Source organism: Stegodyphus dumicola, chromosome X1 (genome assembly GCF_044657685.1).
Source record: "Stegodyphus dumicola isolate Sdum_Otavi_A_Nest chromosome X1, ASM4465768v1".
In the NCBI taxonomy this organism is placed as follows: Eukaryota; Metazoa; Arthropoda; class Arachnida; order Araneae; family Eresidae; genus Stegodyphus; species Stegodyphus dumicola.
The window spans coordinates 235399992-235422745 of record NC_140780.1 but is presented as its reverse complement, the minus strand read 5'-3'; the positions used below and the strand labels follow the sequence as shown (position 1 = coordinate 235422745).

General features: G+C 30.6%; 1 protein-coding gene across 6 annotated transcripts in view; it reads left to right on the top strand.

Moving 5' to 3' along the window:
* Positions 1-22754, top strand: part of LOC118192492 (focal adhesion kinase 1-like) — a 194109-nt gene that overhangs the window by 158023 nt on the left and 13332 nt on the right. For all 6 annotated transcript variants that reach the window (XM_035363485.2, XM_035363487.2, XM_035363484.2 and 3 more), the window contains 6 exons: positions 5855-6059; positions 6142-6221; positions 11985-12016; positions 12197-12382; positions 19247-19375; positions 22054-22156. In XM_035363485.2, coding sequence (XP_035219376.1) covers positions 5855-6059; positions 6142-6221; positions 11985-12016; positions 12197-12382; positions 19247-19375; positions 22054-22156 — 735 coding nt within the window. The remainder of the gene's footprint in view (positions 1-5854; positions 6060-6141; positions 6222-11984; positions 12017-12196; positions 12383-19246; positions 19376-22053; positions 22157-22754) is intronic.

Below are 22754 nucleotides of genomic sequence, written 5' to 3'. Positions count from 1 at the left end.
GTTGCTTGAGAGATTTGTGAAGTGTATAGTGAAGAAGTTATGCCTCTTAGGATGTTCAGAATTGGTTTAAGCTATTCAAAGACTGTGATTTCTGCCATTGAGGCATTGAACAACTTGTTGAATGTTGTAGAGAAGTTGTAAAGACCAACGAGAATACATTATTGATTAATTTGTTGTTCATTTCTTGTTTATTTTAAATGCCAGAGTGTATCGGCCAACCCAATATTTAATTAATAATTTTATTTTTACCATATTTCAAAGTACTTTAATAAATTCATGCTTTCCTTAATCAGTATTTTCACAGTATGAAAGGTTAAAAAAATTACAAACTGGATTTACCGTATTTGACGGCATATAAGATACACTGGCATATAAGAATCACCCTTATTTAACCCCTTCGCGCCGACTGTCACATATACGTGCCAGCAACGAACACACTTATCTACTGGCCGACATGCAGGCGTGCCAGAGCATTGTTGCATTCTCTACCGACTGTCACGTATTTGTGCCAGTACCTTGGAATGTTTTTCAAACTATAATATCTGCCACAAGATGGCACTGTATGTCCATATGGTTTCAGATACATGTGCATTAGACCTTCTACTTAAAATGAGAGAAGCATGACTCACATACACGTGTTTTTGATTATATAAACAAACGGGGAACTAAATGTTTCCGAATGGCGTGATTTACGACGTCTCTTTAAATCGCACTTTATTCGCACGTGGTAGTTGTTTATTGTATGTAGAAGTTTTATATGCGCTAAAGCGTTGAGTATTTCCGTTTACAGTTCAGTTTTTAGAAAATAATTAGATCTTGTTAGACGTGAATTCTTTCTGTTTTTACCGTTTCAATGTCGAAAATGTTTAACAGAGCATGAAATAGCAGAAATGATGCAAAATATTTCAGTTATTAATTCTGAAATTCTGATATTGATTCTGAAAGATTAACTGAAAGACATTTTCCAAAACTTTGTTCAGAAGAGACTGATAAGAAAATGAGACGACGATGCTTCGTTTGTTCACATTCCCGGAAAAATCCTCCAAAACGGCAAATGAGTTATTACGAGTTCAAGGAATGTAACGTAGGACTGTGTGTAGATCCCTGTTTTAAAATTTTTCACACGGAAAGAGAATTTTAAGTAATATATTTAGTTTTCAGATTATAATGTTAAAAGTCATAAAATGGTGAGTAATTTAAATAAAATGTGTAAAATATGCATTTAAACAAGAAATAAGGTAATTAAAGTATATATATATATATAAATATCTATAAAGCGTAAGCCGTTTAAATACTCTATAGAGCATTATTAAACAATGCGTTGATACATCGGAAATTTCATGGATTTAGGCTTAGTAGCAAAAAAGCCCCCAGCCCTGGAGAGACGCTCGCGGAAGACACTGCCGGCCTCCGCGATAAGTGCGCGTTTTCGCTACCCGGCTCAAAGGGGTTAAAAGGCCACACACATGTAGATGTAGAAAAAGTTATGTGTGTCTAGACCTTTATCCGGGCTAAAAATAGCATTCAGTATTGAAAGTTAACCTGTGTCCTTCACGTATAAGACGCAGATATACTTTTTGGAGACCAAATTTAGGAAAAAAAGTGCGTCTTATATGCCATCAAATACGGTAGCTAAACAAAGTAAAATTTAACATAATTAATATGTTTTATATCAGAGTGATATGATCAGTAATTGAATAACCTGTCATGCATTATAAAGTGAATTTTTCTATGGTGTGTCACATTGCCATGCACCATGGAAATTCCTTGTTTTTCATGTTTCCTGGTCAACAACCCCATAATTGTTACTGATTTATGGCTTCTATACAGTTTGCAGCTTCAATATTATGTAAATGTAGATGCAATGGTGGTGATTTTTATCTGGTCTTAAGAGTATTGACAGTTGGGTTCAATGAATATAAAAGTTCTCAAAATAATTTGTGAAAAAATTTGTAAAGAAATGTGTTTTGTGAATTGTTTGATTATGTATATCAAAGAATGCAGTGGCAGTGTGTTTAAAAAGAGGAAACCTTCAGCTAGGACTTTCTGAATGAAACTGGCTCATATTAGCATTATACACGGGGAAAGCCACAAAAACTGTAATGTAATTATAACATTTTCCAGTATTCAAAACAGAGTTGAATTACAATTAATCTTCTCGATTACCAAGAGCATGTAATTTCGTGAGAATTCCTGACAGTGTTGGTCGATGAATTATTGGAAATATGTTTAATTCATAGATCAGAGAGTTACTAATTTGATCAAATTTGGATGCATTACTTTACATTTTATAACTTTCGAAATTTTTACTTGTGCTTCAGAAAATAAATGTATGTGTTCTTTATTTATTTGTTTTCTTTTTGCTGGCAATGCAAAAGGAATTAATAATAAAGTGACCTTTGAGCAGTGTAAGTTTGGACTGTGTGGTTTTACTTACATGTGAATTTTTTTTATTTATTTTTTTTTTTATTTTTTTTGAGTAAATAGAAAAGTTTTTGGTAATTTTGATTATATTTAAAAACATGTGCATAAACTGCATATCCTACAAATAAAGAAAAAAACATTTTTTTTTAATAAATCATGAACATGTTATAAAGTTGAAAGAAACTGTTATAAGAATTTTTTTAAATTTATGTTTGGTGTTAGTAATATTTGGGACGCAAAACACCATAAGCAGTGTAAATACATGGTTCCACATAAACAAAGAATCATCTTATAAATGGAGCTATAAAATTATGGATAATTTTTTCTGGTATTTTAAATGTATCTTTTGTTCCTGATGAATTTCTTGAGAAAACACCTTTTTAGCTTATTTCAGGGTTGCCACGCTACTTGGAAAGCTGGAAAATCAAGGAATTCGAAAATTGACCAAAAAAGTCAGGAAATTTAAATATTTTGATCAAAATCTGGAAAAGTCATGGAATTTCATACGTTGATCCCACAGAAAAGTGATTTTGAAGCCAACTTTGGATGTGATCACTTGCCTGTGGAATTGTGTATCACCTGAGCATCATTCGGGCAGAGTCAATTTTCACAACTCCAAGCAGATTGTGTTTTAGGAAGGCAAAGCAAGTTTCCAGAAACTTTGGTTTCCAGTATCCTTGAGAATCGAAATGTTTAAAGAAAAATACTTTCCCATTCTCGTATAAAACAAAATTGGTGTGATCCTAGCATACAGTACCCAAGGGATTTGGCAACTTTATGATTAGCAATAAACGGTTCATTTTGGTGTTGGTGACAATTTTCAAAATTGTGCCAAGGCCATACTGTATACTAGTATTTTTCAAAATCTTTTAAAATAAAGAAAATAGTAATCACTCATCTAGGCTAACCATTTAATATAAATATAAGTTGATTATTGTAATTCAGTTTTTATTCTTTAAGTAAGTAACTTTAATGTTATTAGTATTATTTAATGTGACGTCTTCCTTCTAAATTTATTTACTGTTAGTTCATAATACTTTCAAATTTCAGGCATTTTTCTCTGGCATACTCCTAAAACTAATTCTGGCAGTACATCATGAGATTTAATGCATATATTGTTTGCTTATGTATTCTGCTAAATAAATATAAAATACCTGAATTTATTTAAAAATGTCATTAAACAGATTTCTAGCTTTCGATTAGCTGCAAAATGTCTGCTTAAAAAAGACATTTTTAAATCTAGATTGGTCAGATTCTGATCTCAATCTTCAGTGGAGAAAACAACTCCTATTATAGTTATAATAGTAATGCTTTGGAGATTTATAAAAGTCATATGTAATTGGCAAATTTTTGTGTTTTCACGTGGTACCATAATTAATATACCTCTTGGCACAGCCAACGTGCACTGTGCGGAGAGACTGGAATTTTCTTAAAACACACCTGGAAAAGTCAGGGAATTTCATTCTCCTGCTTGAGTGGCAACCCTGTTATTTTATTGTAAGAATGCATGATCTGATACAGATAACTTACAAAATAGTTGATAGTATTTTGAGATGAAGAGAGTAGTACACTTAAAATTAACAATGGGCTGTTAGTAGTTACATTTTCGGAGAAGCATCTACACTTACATATGGTTTTTTTGATTGCACAAACAAGGTTGCATTCTGTTCGAGTGAGGCATATTTTTTTCACTTGATAATTTTTAAATATTCTATAGAATAAAATATAATAGTTTCTAAATAAGTATAGAAAATATGATATCCTACTGAATTTTTTCATAGCCTGTACAGAGGGATATGTATTTCATTTGTTTTTTCATACTGATAGTTATGTTAAAGGAAGTTGGTATTTCATTCATATTGCTAATATTAAGTGTGTATACAAGAACAATACAATACAAAACATCTGGTATGTTTGGTATAACTTACTATGATAACAGATTTGTGTTTATTTTAGGCGTTACATTTGCTGAATATACATTTTTAAGATTATGTTTTGATATGCACACTGGTCTTTAATCCTTATAGTTATGTTACATCTTTTAAAAACACAGTCATAAAATTTGTGTAGTCTGAACATCATACATAACTTTGTAAATCCAGATAAGAACAAGATATAGAATAATTAATTTTAAGGCAGAATGTGAATATCTTTATCTATTCTGTTTCGGGGCACTTTTCAAGGACATCTGTAGGTGTGTTTAATTTTGTTAAAAGAAAACCTGCTTTGCTTATTCATTGTCTTATTTTTATGTAAAAGTTTAATAAAATTATAACTGAATTACAATCGTTTTCTCTCTTAAAGTCAACTTTTATTTGTAAAATTTCATCCTCAGTAGCTTTTGTGAGATGTTTCTCATTATCAACTTAAGTGATCCATCCTACATGTGCCATAGAAGAGTTCCTTAAGAAAAGCAACTGCAAGCAATTATAATTATTTTATCATAAAATGGAAGAATGGGATTTCATCACATGATATCATTGTAATAGTTGTAGGATTGTGGTCAGAATTATTTGAGAATAGTATCTATTGGCTACCTATCGTTCAAAGCACTGGGAATTTGCTAACATAAGCATGGCAAAGTAGTTCTTTTTTTCTGAAAAATTTGATGTACTTTTTGATAATCACTTTATGTTTGTCAAGGTACAGTTAATGTACACAGAGAAAGTATAATAGTAGATGATATAACAATGAACTCAGTCAGCATTATTCAAAATTGTTATTGTTTAATATCAGTTTCAGTGTAATATAAATTTAGTGCTCTTTAAGTATCACAATTCACCTGCGGTCTGAAATCAGAATATTCTCCTTTACTAGTAAACAGAAAATTGGCTTGTGCTGCAGTGTTCATTATACAGAAAAACCTCAATTTAAAAGAGTAATTAAAGTGAAAGGGGTACACAAAGTCTGAAGTGTATTAAATAGTGTTATGAACAATGTTAAAAATAGGCTATTACACTCGAAACTGTGTTGTATAACTTAAATGTAAAATATTTCATATACATACTATATTAATAACAAAAAGAAAATTTCTAACACCTGCTTATTAGACCGGGGGGGGGGGAGGACCTCAAGCATTTTCCCTCAACAGTTTCTTTTTCTTAACTATGTTTTCTGTATTTGTCAAAATTTACTCGGTACATCCGAAGCCCATTGATTCAAGGTATGTTAAATCAAGGGTTTATCATATCAAATCAAGGGTCTGTTCTTATAAAGGTATATATAGGTAATGAATTAAAAAAGTGTGTTTTTGTTTTTCAGAAAAGAAGTATTTTCATATGTGCATTGATGAAATCTGAAAAATTATTTACTACTTTAAGTTTGAAATTTTATTTCAGAAACTAAGTATAATGTACATTAATGTTGCATTATGCTGTCATTCAATTGAGTGGAATGTTATGTTTTAATGTTGATGCATTATGATTTATAGGTGTGTGCATATGGGAAATTCTTATGTTTGGTGTGAAACCCTTTCAAGGTGTAAAAAATAATGATGTCATAGGCCGAATAGAAAATGGAGAACGTTTGCCTCTACCTCCTAGATGCCCTCCTCATCTTTATAACTTAATGTCACTTTGTTGGTCATATGAACCATCAAAACGGCCAAGTTTTAAAGAAATTAGAAGAGTTTTAGGGTAGAGTATTATTTTATTGTTTGTTTTGTGTCTTTTTGCATGAATTGTATCTAAAGGTGACAGTTTTTTAATTTTTGTTTAGGGAAATTCTTGAAGAAGAAAGGCGACAGCAAGAAGAAGTGATGAAAAGGGAAAATCGCAGGATTCATGCTATGTCATGGGGTTTGTCATTGAAAAATTTAATTTTTCCCAATATTTTGCTTTTGTTAGATATTCGTTAAAATTCTTATGCATTTGCTTACTGTCATTGCACAGATTTGTATTTTGTTTACAATTGTCATGTATAGCTGTGCTCTCTGATGATAGAAATTTAGGGGTTTGCTTTAACTATATTAGCAGGTGTAATTTTTTTTTTTTTTTTTTTTTTTTGAAGCATTTAACTTGCTTTTATTTTTCAGAGTCATATTTGTGTAGTTTAAACTCGCGATAAAATAACTTTAGTTTTTTTTTTTTTTTTTTCCTTTAAGATTCATGGAAAATTTAAAGCAACAGAGTTGAAAATATTAATTGCTAGCTATAATTCCATGAAAATAAGAATAAGAAGCAGAACTTATCCCAGTCTGTTTTTTTGTAACTTGTTGAAAGTGCAGGTGTTCATCTGAGTAAAATTATTTTTCTTTTTTAAATTAAATAATTATTTTATTCTGATCAAATGATTTGTTACGTTTGATAAACCAGTACTAAAATATTTTTATTGGGTTAATTTTAAATTAACCAGTTTGGTTCAATAATATATGGATTGGATTTGTATTTAGTTGATTACAGCAAAGTGCTATGTGGGTATGTGTTTAATGGAAAAAGTCAGAATTGTTTGGAGGAATAGTTAAGAGAAACTAGCATGTATTTATGTTACAAAAGAGGAAAATTGTGAAAACACACAAATAGCTGGCCTATTTACTGGGATTTAAACCTGGATTAAACTATCAGTGCTCATAGTTTTATATGCATTTTCAGAGTACTTTCTGATGTGTACTTTTAAGTTGCACCTTCTACTTTTGTTATAATTATAGCTAGAAAGAGATGCATTATAAAAATATTAAGCTTGCTTTATAAAAGAAAAAATAAAATATATATAAAATTATAATTTTATAAAATTTTCTAAAAATTGAATAAATTTGCCCAGTGTATCAGTAATTTTAAAATATTGCATAAGGAAGTACTGTTATCAGTTTTTATGAAATCGTGATATACAGGGTAACCCAATAGCCCCTTAACATTTGAAAATTCAATAATTCCTGGAATAATATAGGTAGAGAGGTAAAAATTTGTTTTAGCATATTTCTCTTTTCCTTTTCTTGGGTGAATAAAGGCATAGGAAGGTGATGTGCTTGCTTAGGTGAATAAGCAAATGAGTGAAAGTTAGACTAACAGTTCCTTGTTTTTTAAATTGCATGAGGTGCCTGTCATTTATGTTTGTTTAAAAAAATATGTCAAAATTAAAGGCATTGCTTCCCTGTTACTGTTGTAATATATTGGTCAGCTTAATGGATCAGTTATTCATATATTTGCCTAGAGGCAAGGGTACAGAGTGTTTTTGAAGGATGTCTCACTTCAAAATTGCGGTTTCTATTAAACTGTAGTTCACTTGTTCTTGATTTATGTGATTTCACCTCTAATGGTCCTTTCTAGCTAATGAATGTGATAAATAGTGCACAAAATGCTGTGAAATTAACTAAGAAAGAGGTAAAATGTATGAAATTAATATCAAGCAAGAGTGATAGGCTAAGTATACATGTGTTTTCAAACAGATTAGTATGTTTTTGGTATCAAATTACATGTATTTGTTTTTATTTTTATTGTTGCCAGCTTCTGGACATTGCTGCTGTTATTTTATCCTCCCCCCGCAAATCTTGAATGCATACTTTTAAGTTGACACCAGTTTAAAGCAGATTTGTTTCTCGAAGGAATTTTAGATTTTAATTTTTAATTATTGGCTTTGGAAAAGTTCTAAAATGTTATTTTGAAAATCCTTCCAGAAGTAGATTCAGAAAAATTATTAATCATGTGAAATTGTGGTCCGCTCTTTTTCCATTTTTTGCAATTCACAGTTTCATTTTATTTATTTTTGCCTTCTAATTATGCATGAAGGAATGCAAATTTATCTAACTTTCAATTATTTTTGTGAGAGATCATTTTGAAATGGAAGACATTTATTTTAAGCTATTTCTGATTTTTACAATATATACATTATAGTGGTATCAAAGGTGTCAGATCCTATTATGATGTACAGTTGTATAGTTTATGAATTGGCTTTATTTCTTGGATATAATCTGGGAAGTTGAAAAGAAAAGTAGTAATTAAAGAATCTACCTCAGCTTTATTGTAAATTAACTATGATGGGGGATTTGTTTAGAGCACTTCATATTCACTTATTAAAATTAGGAGTGGCACTAATTTTATATTATGCATATATAGCTTGTACCTGTCCCCCCCCCGAAAAAAAAAACAAAGCTGTAATAATATGCTTTGTTATGTATAGTTTATTTCCATATAATTGCAGTTGTAATTTATAAATATAAGTGCAGTGATGTTCTTTGGTTCTGAGTCCAAACTGTTACCTAAACATATCTGTTTGGATAGCTGACACATATCACAGAACCGCGGCTGAAGTAATTAATAGTTCTGCATTTCATAGGCTATATAAGTTAATTCCTTTTTTTGATTTCTTTTAGTTTAACAGTTATTTTTCTAAAGGAATAACTTTACCATTAGTTTCTAAGAAAAATTTAATAAGAATGTATTGCTGCATGTTTACGGGTTCATAGGTTGATAAAATTTATTTTTGTCAAAAGAAAGATCTCAAAGTTCTAGAACTTTCCACAAAAATAATCGTACAACTCTTCACAATATCACATAGTACAATTGGTAGTTACACTTGAAACTATTAAAAACATTAAACACAATTCATTGCAAAACACATTTAAAAACTGAAGCTTTCCATGCTCATAAGTCACTCGGAACTAACAATTAACAAAAGAGAAAGCTAATCCGGAGATATCTCTGTGCTTCAAACTCGCACTGAGCTAACCACCGTTGAGGGCAGATGCTGTCTCTGGCCTTGTAGAGTTTTCATCAGCCCACTGAGATACTATTTCTAGTACTTTCTGCTTCTCGAAATTACTGGAAGGCATATAAGGGTCGAATTACGGTTACAGCTAATATAGTGATCAATTACATTTATTCAGTTACAGTACCTATTATGTGATAGACGTAAATGAAATGGAACAGACCTAAATGATGCCAAATGGTTGCCAAGTTTGATGACTTTTGGTAATTTGTCGTCAAATTTGGTCACAAAAATAAGTCATCAGAACCGTTGCCAGCTTGTAGCACGATAGCCATTTATCAATGTTTAATAGATTTGTTCCTGTATTCTTACTTTTCTGGCAAGCTTCACTTCTCAAATGTTACATTATGGAAAAAATACAACAATTTCACATCTTGCACTAAAAATCATCTGTGTACAAAATTCGTAATGGTATGCTCAGCCAACTTGTAAAGGGCTTTTAGCGTATGCAGGGTTCGTAGCAGTCCTTATAAGTGTTTATAAGTCCTTGTTTTTGAAAATAAAATATAAAACCCCTTATAGATGCTTACTTTTCCTCTAAAGCACTTATTTTTTTGTTTTTAGTGCTTATTTTTTGCTTTTAGTGCTTTTTTGTTTTTAACGATCACGCATTTTTTCCCTGTACCAAAACGAAAACTAAATAAACAACTTTTCTTCCTCATATGGAACGTCAGATGGTGAATCATGCTCCCAGAAATAGGTTTTCGCCCCTTTTTCTGCATTAACATAACCTTTGGTGCGCGCGAGTACAGACAGGCGCACATCGTTCTATTGGTCAAAGAATTGCGGAAGTAGTAGAAAATTCCGATGTATTCCGTATTCTTTTGCTCCCTCCCAATACTACACATGTTTGAATTTCTATCAAGATTTCAATAATTTACATTCTCGTTCCTCGTGGTCAGTTCATATCCGCGTTTGTTATGATCAGTATGCGTATATTATGAGTATATGTATGAATATTTATAATAACATATTTCCAGTAACTGCTGAAGTATAAACTTCAAAAATGGGTAAGTGTATTTTAACACAGATTAGTTTTCTAAGGAATAATATTCGGAACGGCATAAATAAAGTGAAAGTAATCGAATAGTCAAAATAATGATATCTTTTTTTCTTTCTTTCTTTCTTTTCTTTTCTATTTTTTGGCAATGCATAATACAGTACGGAGATTGGGGGTTCTCCCCTTTTTTCACAAAATCTTGAATATTGAAACCGTTACAGTTTGCAGCAAAGCAAGCAATGGACTTTTTTGGGGGGGGTCACTTTCCAATCTGGATTGAATAGGACTAAAAGTTCATGAGGTCTACCAACCGAAGTGTAGAATGATTCTCTATTCTGGAAATTTAATGCAGTCTGTTCAAAATTAGAATGAAAAACACTCCAGATTGGTAAATCTCTTTATTTATCAATATGGGTATCGTGCGGAGCTTGATGTGTCCTGCTCCAATGATAAATATGCCACATGGGTGCATGACAGTGAAAACCAAACGAGTCAAATGGGCGTTTTTCTTTATTTAGTTATTTATTCTCCGAATACTGGCAGGTGTTGATTGCGATTTCGTAATATCACTTGTGGAAGAATTAAGGCGCACATATTGCGCAATAACGCTTGCGATATCTCGCAAAGATAAAAGAGTTTTACTGTGCTTGCTAAGCAGATTATATTTCAGTTCCGTTGGGCTATTTTTTTTATATGATGCAAATATCAAAATGTCAAAAGCATTATTTAGCTGAAAAATCTAAAAAAACACCTACAATATACCCCTGCTTCCACTTTTACTAGTTACGCTCGACTATGCAGAATTTTCAGATATTCGGCAATTTCCAAGTATGTCTGTTAGTTAAACTTTTACTGCTAAAAGATGACTGCATGCAGCATTTTCCCATCTTCTGATTTCAGAAAAGTTCCTTTTTTACTTATATTTGTATTTGACGGCATATAAGATGCACCCTTATTTAGAAGGCCACACACATGTAGATGTAGAAAAAGTTATGTGTGTCTAGACCTTTATCCGGGCTAAAAATAGCATTCACTATTGAAAGTTAACCTTTGTCCTTCACGTATAAGACACAGGTAACTTTTTTTGAGACCAAATTTAGGAAAAAAAGTGCGTCTTATATGGCATCAAATACGGTATTTCTTTGCTTGCAATATCTATTAATGGAAAACTGTTATACAATGAAAATTTAGAAAATGTTCAGAATTTTGATTTAAGTTAAATTATTTAAATATTAATATGAGTGGAAAAAGAAATTGTATTTATTTTTAGGTGCCAAGCGAATATAATAAATATGGCTTATTATTATTTATTTTCTCTATTTGAAACTGAAATTTCATCATTAAATCTTGTAAAATAATTTATTTCTGCATAGTTTTTTCCCTGTCGTAAACTAGTTCTGTATATTGAACTGTTATTTAAAATTTGAAAAAAAAAAAAAAAAGGAATTGTTTTCCATGATTGAGTAATGTTCATTCCCTCTTAATAAATACTGAATTTCTCATATTTTAAGTTACAAGGCTTAATTTTTCTTTTAAGGTTATGCAGTTGTGTATAATGTAATTAGGCAGGTGCTTTTTTTTTCCCCTTAAAATGTGCTTGAAAAGTGCGTATAGATGCTTATTTTTTAAAACTAAAATGTGGCTATGAACCCTGTTATGGATCCTAGATGTAAAAATTCCTTTTCTTAATTAAGAAATTGTTTTTCTGAACTAAAAAAACTTTGTATTGCAATAAAAAAGTTTTATCATGCTTTGCTTTCAGCTTTTAGGCTAAATTATTTTTTGTATGAAATAACTTAATGAATAAAAAATAATTCACATTATTTAAAATGTTTTATATCTTTTGATTCTGAACTAGGTTCTTCTTGCTCTGATGAACCTCCACCAAAGGTAATTTGATTTGCAATTTTTTGGTTTATGTTTCTTTCCTCGTGTCCAATAACATTTCCTTTTCACAACTGAAAATTTCCAAATATAACGCTGATTTTTCTTGTTTGACTTCTAAATTAATATTTGTTCAGTGTGTTATTTTATCTTAACATTTCCTTTATTATGTTGCATTTATTTCAGCCTTCTCGCCTTCCTGTTGATCAAAGCAGTGTTTCAAGCCTTCCTTTAAGAGTCAACAGTAATCTAGTCCATTCTTCATTCTACTCAACAGGCACTACTGAAACAGTTTATATGGAATCAAATGATGATGCTTCAACTTTATGTTTATGGAATTCTGCCCCCAAACACTCAACTTCATCGAGTATGGTAAATAAAAATTTCAGTATTATACAGTTAGTAATTTTGCAGTAATTACTCCTATGGCTCAAATGATTCATTTCGTAGCTATTCAGTGTTAAGTAGAGCTGTGCTGATTGTGATATAATTACTCAAGGAGTGCATGTCTGTGAAATTAAAATTCCTGAGATAATTATGCAGACACCTCCTGTTTTTAAGACACAAGAACACGGCGAACAAATACTAATTCAGAAGTCAAACAACAAAAATCAGCGTTATATTTTCAAATTTTCACAGGACTAGTTTCGATGGTTTTACTGAACCACCATTATCAGCTGCAAAAGCGACGATGGTTTTACCGAATCACCATCGTCAGCTGCAGAAGCTTTTGAAGCTGATGATAGTGGTTCGGTAAAACCATCAGAAACTAGTCCTGTGAAAATTTGAAAATATAACGCTGATTTTTGTTGTTTGACTTCTGAATTAGCACCCCCTGTTTACTAACCTGTAAAAGGGAATAGCAGAAATGTTAAAAATGCTGTTATGATTGCATACATTATGAAATGACAAAAAGAACTGTTTTGGTAAGATAATACTATTGTTTGTTTTCATTCAGTATATAAGCCTTTGTATGTCAGATTTGGTTATGTAAAATAGTGCCAAAAATTGTCAAACTTGGTCCATGTTTATGCTATTATTTGACATTCATGTATCCATTTATAATTGACATTACGAGCCATGCGAAAAGCAGCAAAAGCTTTATCTAGTTTTTCGTTATAAAAATTTGCTCATTTCTGCATTGGCAATTTGCTGTTTTCATTTTCAAAAGATTTGTGTAACCAAATTGTTTCAGTGCAGTCATATAAATTTGCAATATCTAGAATCTAGTAGTCATGAGATTCATGCGAAACTGAATTTCAGAATAAAAAAAACTCGTACGTCATATATACACAATTGGCTTATATACAGAATATGCCATCAAACACTAATGTTGGTGGAAAAATCCTAACTGCAGTTGGACTTTCGGCTGCATTCCTAGCAAACTTTCTTAAACCTCTGGTCTACATGTGGCTAAACTGTAAAATCTCTTGAACAGTGTTAGTCTGGCCCCTATTCCAGTTCCAGCAAATTGGCTGGGTGCATAGGCAGTTTCATAGTTTTTTACCATGGGTTAACTGGGTGTCCGCTGATAACATCGCAGAAGAAACAACGTAAGGTGAAAACGACGTGCTAGAAAACATCGGGATACAAAATATCGTATCCAAAAATAAAGCGGTTCAAAAACTTCGCACTCTAAAAACATCGTTGTCCAATAACATTGTGCAGGAAACAACGTAAGGTGAAAACATCGTGGTACAAAATATCGTAGCCAAAAATAAAGCGATTCAAAAACTTCGCACTCTAAAAACATCGTTGTCGAAAATATCGTGGTAAAAAATAAAGCATCTACAAATCATCGCATGATGATAACATCACAGACATGCTTTTTTCAGGCTTTAATAATTGTAAATGGATATTCCCGTAATGATTTGTGAGCACAAGAGGGAAAAAACGATGATTTTTACTTTCATATTTTTTATTAACTAATAAAATTTTGATGATAAAGTAAGCAGGAAACTTAACCATAGAAAATTAATGCAACTTATAGCACTTAACAGAATTTTAAACTGACATATTTAACTAACAAAGGACATTAATAAATTATTTTTTATGAAGTTTTTACTGGTAATTTTTCATGAAAAGTATAATCTAAAAAAAGATTAGAAAAAGGAAGGTAAGTAACTGCATGACCCTATCTATAAAAAAATTGCTAACTAAATTGTAAGATTATTTAATTCACTTTTTTTAATCTAACACTCTTATAGTGAAAATTATTTCTTGTTTTGTTTCAGTTTATTCTTAAAGTGTTATTAAAATTAAATTTTCATGCACAGCGTGCAGACGAACTATCTTCTTAAGTGTTTTTGATATCAATAAACATAGGTTTTGATCATTACGCAAGTTCACCACATCAGCGCAAGATTAAAAATATATGGCATTTTGAGTGGTCGCTTTAAATTGGATTGCTTACATTTACTTTTAGATTTAAACATTTCCTATTAGCACTGTATACACTTTATTCGAAAATTTCATAGTTATTTATTTAACTTACAGTGACCAACTTCCTAAGACAATTAATGTTTTTCTTCGGTGTTTCTTAATTTTCAGAATATCTTAATTTATGCACTCCAAAAATCTGTACCGAAACTAATATTTCTGAGCGAGATTCTATTTTGCGGCGCTTCTTTGTCCTCGGAATTCTTTACCTAGCAACTTTGAAGCGATTAATTTTTCTTGTAAATTTTTAATTAAGGATAAAATTTAATGAAATAAAAACTTAATTAAATTTTCAAAGATAAAAACTGCATATATTTTACATTGACATTTATTTTCAGTGACTTAAACGTTTCAAGTTCAATTTTTTTTTTTTTTTTTTGTATTTAAATAACAAACTTATTCGAATAGGAAACTAATATTTTTATGTGTCATTTTAAATGCTTTAGAAACATGTGATTTTGAATATCAATCATAACTAAATTTTAAGAGCCGTGTTTGCTTCTTTCCATGATTATTTTTTAATTAAAGTAACCAAAAAGAATATTTTTTCAATAAAATGAAAGCATTAGTGTTCTATGCATTCAACTAAAAGCATCTAACATATTTTGGAAAAAGATATCTTTAAAGAAGGCATTTTTTCCATAGTTTAAGTTTTAAATCAAACAAAAATATCTTTTTCAACTTTATATTTCGTGGAGTTAGTTTCGTTAGCCTTTAGGCTTCTTTAAACATCTACTTGGATTTATATAACCCATTGGGATTGAAAGGGGGTAAGGGTAAGAATTAAATGCTGTATTTCACCGCACTTAAAATTTTCAGAATATTGATTTATGAAATTTTTACAAAAGTTCATTTTTTAATAAATGATTTAATTTCACATTTTATATTCAGTTATTTTATTCATAAAATGAAATTTTTCATTTCGTTAATAGTAGTATATATATTTGTTTCAAAAGAGAAGTGAGAATCAGGGTTTCGCTGGAAACTAGCAATCTGTATGCAAGATGAAAGCAATTAGGAACTTTTCGGGAAACTAATGCTTGAAGCTCTAGTTCTGAGTATTGCATTGAAAAACAAGCTAAGCAGCTGAACTCAGGGGGGAAGGATGAATTACGGTTACTGAAAAGCTCAGGGGTGAGGGACGAATTACAGCTAGGAGGGTCAACCGTTAGAACGGGTGTTTCAATCAAGCCTAACTCCTGGGGATCTGTCCCCTCTGGACGAAGGCTATTTGGTTAATAAAAGACAGGTGAAAATTTCAGTCATTACTGATGATGCTCCACGTGCAGACAGAAATAGCATTTCTTATCTTATTAGTATTTGTATGTTTTACAGTACCATGCAGTTTAAAAAGAGAACCCAGAAAAGTTTAGTTTAGAGTTTACCAAACATGTTCGGATCGCCCTTCCTTATTTGTTTTTGATAAAGCCCTTTGCCTCTTTTGCATATATATATTATTTAATTAATATATAATTCCATCAAATAATTATATTAAAAATATAGATTTAATTGACATTTTTTCTTTTTTCTTTCTTTTTTGGCCAAACTTCAGCAATACGAATAATGAATAATACAACGTTTTAGTCTTTTTCAAATAAAATGACATATCCATGTAGTTCGATTAAGGAGGCGAAACTTCCTGATTATACGTATGATAAAAACATCATAAATTCTAGAATCTAAGGAACAAGATTTTCTAAAATTAAATATATTTTTTTAATTATATAAATTTTAAGCAGTGTGTTTTCAGAACTGTGCAATATGCCTTTATTTCTTTTTTATTTTTTTGTTATTAAATTCTTCTTCAGACCAATAAAAGAAACATGTTCCTCAAACTCTGTCAAAATAACGTTAAAAATTTAGTGTCCGGTCTTTAGAAACAAAAATTATAAAATTTGCTTTTATGATTTAATGTATTTAAGGCATAAAACTTTATGTAAATATAGAGAATAATATAAATAGAAAGAAATTAAAAAAATAAGTGCTTTACAAGTATATGAAATTGGAATAATGCTTTAAAAGTACTGTGGTTTTTTTCCAGTTCAATCATCAGAAATCAGATAAGCAATTAGTATATGTGTTATTTACAGTGGTGTATATGGATAAAAGGAATTCTACATTTACCTAATAACGCACCTCTCATTGATTTATCTAATTTACAGTATAACTTTGTTTATTATTATGAACTCTGAAACTAAAAATGTAGTTAATTACAGATGAAAATAAAACTAAGATTTGTAAAATTATTAAAACGAAAAGATACTTTTGTTTGATTTAAAACATAAACTATGGAAATTAATATGCCTTCTTCCAAGATCTCTTTTTCTAATAGTTTAATGCGTAGAATCACTAAATACTTTCATTTTATTTAAAAAATATTCTTTTTGGTTACTTTAATTAAAAAATAATCATGGAAAGAAGTGAACACGGCTCTTAAAATTTAGTTATGATTGATATTCAAAATCATATGTTTCTAAAGCATTTAAAATGATATATAAAAATATTACAGTTTCTTATTCGAAACAGTTTGTTATTTAAATACAAAAAAAAAAAAAAAAAAAAATTGAACTTGAAACGTTTAAGTCACTGAAAATAAATGTCAATGTAAAATATATGCAGTTTTTATCTTTGAAGATTGAATTAAGTTTTTATTTCATTAAATTTTATCTTTAAAAATTTACAAGAAAAATTAGTCGCTTCAAAGTAGTTGCTAGGCAAAGAATTCCAAGAACAAAGAATCGCCGCAAAATAGAATCTCGCTCAGAAATATTAGTTTCGGTACAGATTTTTGGAGTGCATAAATTAAGATATTCTGAAAATTAAGAAACACCGAAGAAAAACATTAATTGTCTTAGGAAGTTGGTCACTGTAAGTTCAATAAATAACTATGAAATTTTCGAATAAAGTGTCTAAAGTGCTAATAGGAAATGTTTAAATCTAAAAGTAGATGTAAGCAATCCAATTTAAAGCAACCACTCAAAATGCCGTATTTTTTTTAATCTTGCGTTGATGTGGTGAACTTGCGTAATGATCAAAACTTATGTTTATTGATATCAAAAACACTTAGGGAGATAGTTCGTCTTAGGAAGACTCACCAAGAAGGATCACCGCAAGTATACATTATTTCTAAGAAACAAACAAACAAACAAATCTGCGTGAAGATTTTTGTGATTTTTCTAAAGTATAATGTGCATATGAACCAGTTGTTGAGAATGTACTCCACAAAGGAATCCCACCCCTTAAGCAGATAGCCGTAGTGGGCTTTGGCATAATCTAATAAATCCAAACCCTACTGAAATATTATATAGCTGACTTTCGTCATAAGTAACAAATCAACATTCAAATAACTGACTGCACGCTGTGCATGAAAATTTAATTTTATGCACAGCGAAAAAATACGAAGTTTCGAAATACGAAAGCACACTTTAAAAATAATCTGAAACAAAACAAGAAATAATTTTCACTATAAGAGTATTAGATTTAAAAAAGTGAAGAAAATAATCTCACAATTTAGTTAGCAATTTTTTTATAGATAGGGTTATGCAGTTAATTACCTTCCTTTTTCTAATCTTTTTTTAGATTATACTTTTCATGAAAAATTACCAGTAAAAACTTTATAAAAAATAATTTATTAATGTCCTTTGTTAGTTAACTATGTTGGTGTAAAATTCTGTTAAGTGCTATAAGTTGCATTAATTTTCTATGCTTAAGTTTCCTGCTTACTTTATCAGCAAAATTTTATTAGTTAATAAAAAATACGAAAGTAAAAATGTTTTAGAACTGCGAGGAAATGTTTTAGAACTCCCATGATGTTCTGTCACACGACCTCCGCTACATTTTCGTCTGCGATGTTTTCAGCTGTAACCGTTAACTGAACAGGCTTTTGTTTCCCTTAAGCTGCGTTCACACTGGTCCATTGGTGTGAAAAGTGGCAACGTGGGAAATAAAATGCTTTCGGCATGTGTCAAGTTCACACAAGCTCTACAACTTTCACTTTAAAAGTTGTCATATGCTCGTACTAGATGGCTCTTCATACAGGAAGCTATCAAATGTAGTATGAAGGTTTTTTTTTTTTTTTTTTTTTCTTTTTTGAATCTGTTGTGCAAAAATTTGAGTTAAATTTCTTTATCTCATAAATGCATTTTTTTAAAGATTTTTATCTTCTAAAGTGAAGGCTGAAGTCAACACACCATAACGGTGTTACATGTAAAACACGATATGAGATCGCTGTACAAAATCAGTGAGAAAGATCTTGAAGGCTATGCATATTCCTTGGTCTTCAACTTTTCATTTTAAAACTAACTTTTAAGTCAACTTACAAGACTTTGCCTGTTGTCATAACATGTTAAGTGATATGATTGTATTTTTTTTTTTTTTTGCATAAGTAAAACAAGTGTAACAAAATTAATTTTTGTGCTTATTAATGTATTTTGAAGTTTAGCTTCTGTGTATTTCTAAATAACAGATACGTTAAGTATGCTTTTAATAAAACATTTTTTAACTATCAGAATAATGTAACAAACTGGCTGCTATACTAAAATTCTAAAGACAAAAAATTGTAAAGCTTGTGGACTAGAAAATGTATGTTGATTTGTGCGTTCTTGCATGTGTGTGTGTTAGGGGGGTTCTATCTCATGAATATCTTACTTAAATGCACTTCAGATTTTGCAGAGGGAAAAAATTAATTTATGATTTATTTTTAATTCAGTGAAAAAATTTTACTTTTTTGAGTATCTGTTTATAATTTTGCAGACTGTTTATGCTTATTATAGAAAATATTTCATACCTCTCACCTAGGATCAAAAGGCAAATTCTGAAGATCTAGAACAGAAGTTTCTGGAGATGAAGCTTCAGAAGCAACTACGAGAATCAGAAGAAGATTCAAAGTGGCTTGCAGAAGAAAGTGGCCATTTTGCTCCTTTATCAGTATGAGTATTTTCAGTGATGCATTGAAATTAATTTCGTTTCCTTTTATGTTAATTATTTAAGTTATTTCTTAAAATAGTTCTTATTATTACCCTTTCCTAAAAAAAAATGCCATTAGCATGTACTTTTTATAATTTCGTCGACATAGTTTTTACGGATTTGGAGTAGGGTCATTAAATTATTGAGAAATATTGTGGAGGGTTAATCATTTCAATCAGTTATTTAAAAATTAAACATTGTGTTGTAATTTTTGCCATTAAAATTTGGTACCTGTATCTTTAGTAATATTTCTATGCTATACTCTTGATATTATTGACAATTTGAATGCATATGTTCATTGTAAATATTTTTTTTTGGGGGGGGAGGTCTTAGAGCATGTATACATTAGAAGAAATTCTTGTATGTGAATGTGTATTGCATACATTTGTCAAACTCTGTCATAGTTTTCTTCATGGAGAAATATGCTGTACAACTGAATGTTTTTCCAGTTGGAAAAATAAAAGTTGCAAAATTTACATTATTAGTGCCACCTTTGGTATGAAAAGGCTTGTGTCTCCTCAGAAACAGAAGTATATATAACTGGCATTCTACATTGCTTAGGTGTTGTAGAACAGGGTTCTGGGATGTATTTTTTAAATACATATACGGACATAAACATTTGCTGTGAAACAAAATTTAAATCATAAGTTGAGTATTTTCTGAATCCAGTTTTAAGAAAGTGCCTGTAGTCTTCATTTCATAATTTATTTTTATGTAGAGGATTTTGATAGAATTTTTTTAGACAGTAATTATTTTGGGGGGCTGCTTCTGGTTCATATGACTCATTTAATGAGGGAAAATTATCCTTATTGGATTTAACAGGATAATTTAAAAAAATTCTGTTATGAATAATTATGGAACATACATTAATTGATACATCACATTAAATTTTGATTATTCAATTTTCTTGTCACACATTATAGGTTAAAGACTCCATGTGAGATCTTTTTTAACACACATCTTCAGTCCAAAGGAGTGAATGATTACTTGGCCTGTAGCACTGTTTGCAAATTCCCTCCCTTCCCTATGTTACGCTTGTGCTAAAGGCATTGTATTTGTCCTACCATTGTAATCTGATGCCGAATTCAAAATTTGCTTTATCAATGCTGTTGTGTCAATCATGTTATAGCATTTCACTGTATGTGAATTGAGCTGAATTCTAGACTGATATATGCTACCCAATGAAAGGACTTGGCATGCAACATTTATGACATGTTACAAAAAATGGGTTACTTGAAATTTAATTTGATGTATCACAAGTAAATATGTGCCAATTATAATATTTGCTGTAACAAATTGTAACAGAATGATTCTTTTTTACTTTACCTGTATTTTGCCATTTTGAAAATCATCAATCTTTGATGTTGATTTACTTTTAATAATTGCATATTCCTGGCCTTTTTAAGTTATTTTGGAGGCTGTGTAAGCATTGTAAAGTTATGCACTTATTTGAAAAATCAGTATAAAATATCCTTAAACATGCATAGGCTGGCTGCATGGGCATTTTCATGATTTTCACAGTGTCTGACATTCCTTACATGAATGCATTCCAGTTCCCCTTAGAAGGTCCTTCACAAAGCATCACTTTCCTTAGACAGTATCCTTTATCACTTTCCCTTGCTTTGCCATAGTCAAATGGACCAAAGAAGCCTAAAAGGAGAGAACCACTGGTTTGCCTCATTTTATTGCAGTATTCTGCTTAGTACTGTCACAAAAAATACTTTTTCTAATCCCACCCACCTTCAGACAAAATTTGTATTGTTAAACTAAGCCATTTTCATATGCAATGAAACTCTAGTTAACAATTTTGTAACTGCATTACTTCACTGATGACTTGTAACCTCCTGTGTATGTATGGGGTTACTGTAATACGATTATGAATAGCCTCTGTAACAAAGCTGTTGCCTTTTTTTTTTTAAATTTAAAATAGTGAAGTTTTATAATTTGCTTAAAATTACCATGTAGATATAAATTTGTTCTTACTAATATATTGATGTATTTCTTCATTACTTTACTATGATTTGGATGTAATAATTTTAGAGGAATTTAAAGCTGAAATAACTGATTTGCTTTTTATGTTAACATAGTGTTGAGCTGTAGGAATATTGTATTTTCAGTCTATCACTTTTAAGCTCTTCATAAAAGCTAAGCTATTCTACTAAGGCTTTAAATTATGCTTTGGGGGCTGGAAGGGTTAAAATTTATTTAATTAACTCAAATTAATCATCTTTTATAGCTTAAGTACAGAAATTTGAGAAACATTCTTCTATTGAGGTAGAACTAAGATTTTTTTTAGGGGGGATGCAGCACCTTTACAATTAAGGAAGAGATTTGTGAGCATATCAGACACATATAGTTAATGCATTTGTAAACTTAAATTTATCTGTAGATTTTTTGGTAGGTATATTTTATAAAATGTGATATTGATGAAAGAAATTCATTAAGAACTTTACATTTTCCAATAAAATTTTGCATTCATTGATTGTTATTCTTAGTCCAAGAATCTTCGTTTGATATTTTAAATTTCCTAGTTGGTCAGTTTTTGTTTTTCTTTGTCTTAAGTTACACATTTGTTTTAATAATACTGATAATAATTTGTTTTACTAACCATGGTACTTTTTTTCAAAAAATTACTTTAGCATTCCGAAAAAAGATTATCCATTGGTGATCGATCACATTGCTCGGACAGTGATAGCATAGATGGCATATCTTCACTTAATGTCAGGAATGAATGTTCATTAGGTAACTATTGCAGCAATCACTGATTTTTTTTCTTTAGTGGATGTTTTTTTACTAATTTTATGTTTTCATATTCAGAAGTTAAGATTCTAAGTCTAAAATATGCAGTTATTACATTGCTAATATGGTGCAGTGGCTAAATTAGAAACTGTCATGTATATTGAGGAAGATTTCCTTTTTCTGTGATACTATTAAAAAAAATTAAGAGGGAAAAAAGTGGAAGTATTTTATGTTGTTTAGACTAATCTCACTTGTCTAATATCAGAGCAAGCCTACGAAATTCATCGTGGCAGAGAGGCAAGATTGTGCCCATCATTGGCAAGAGCCATGATCACCACTCAGGTGGAAATATGGCTTTGCTCAGTTCCGCCTCCCATTTTGAAGAACATCTCGGGTGACGGGTCCGAAGGTTTCACATTTTTCTTCTACTACTACCACCAATTACTCAAGAGAATGTTCAGCTCACCATACATTTAGAGTGCTCCCATGCCACATGGATACGTACAGTAACAAGCATCAATGCCTTCTCTGGGATTTGAACCTGGGGCCTTCGGGATGGCAGTCAGTCACTAATCACTATCCCAGTTGGCCAGCAAAAATG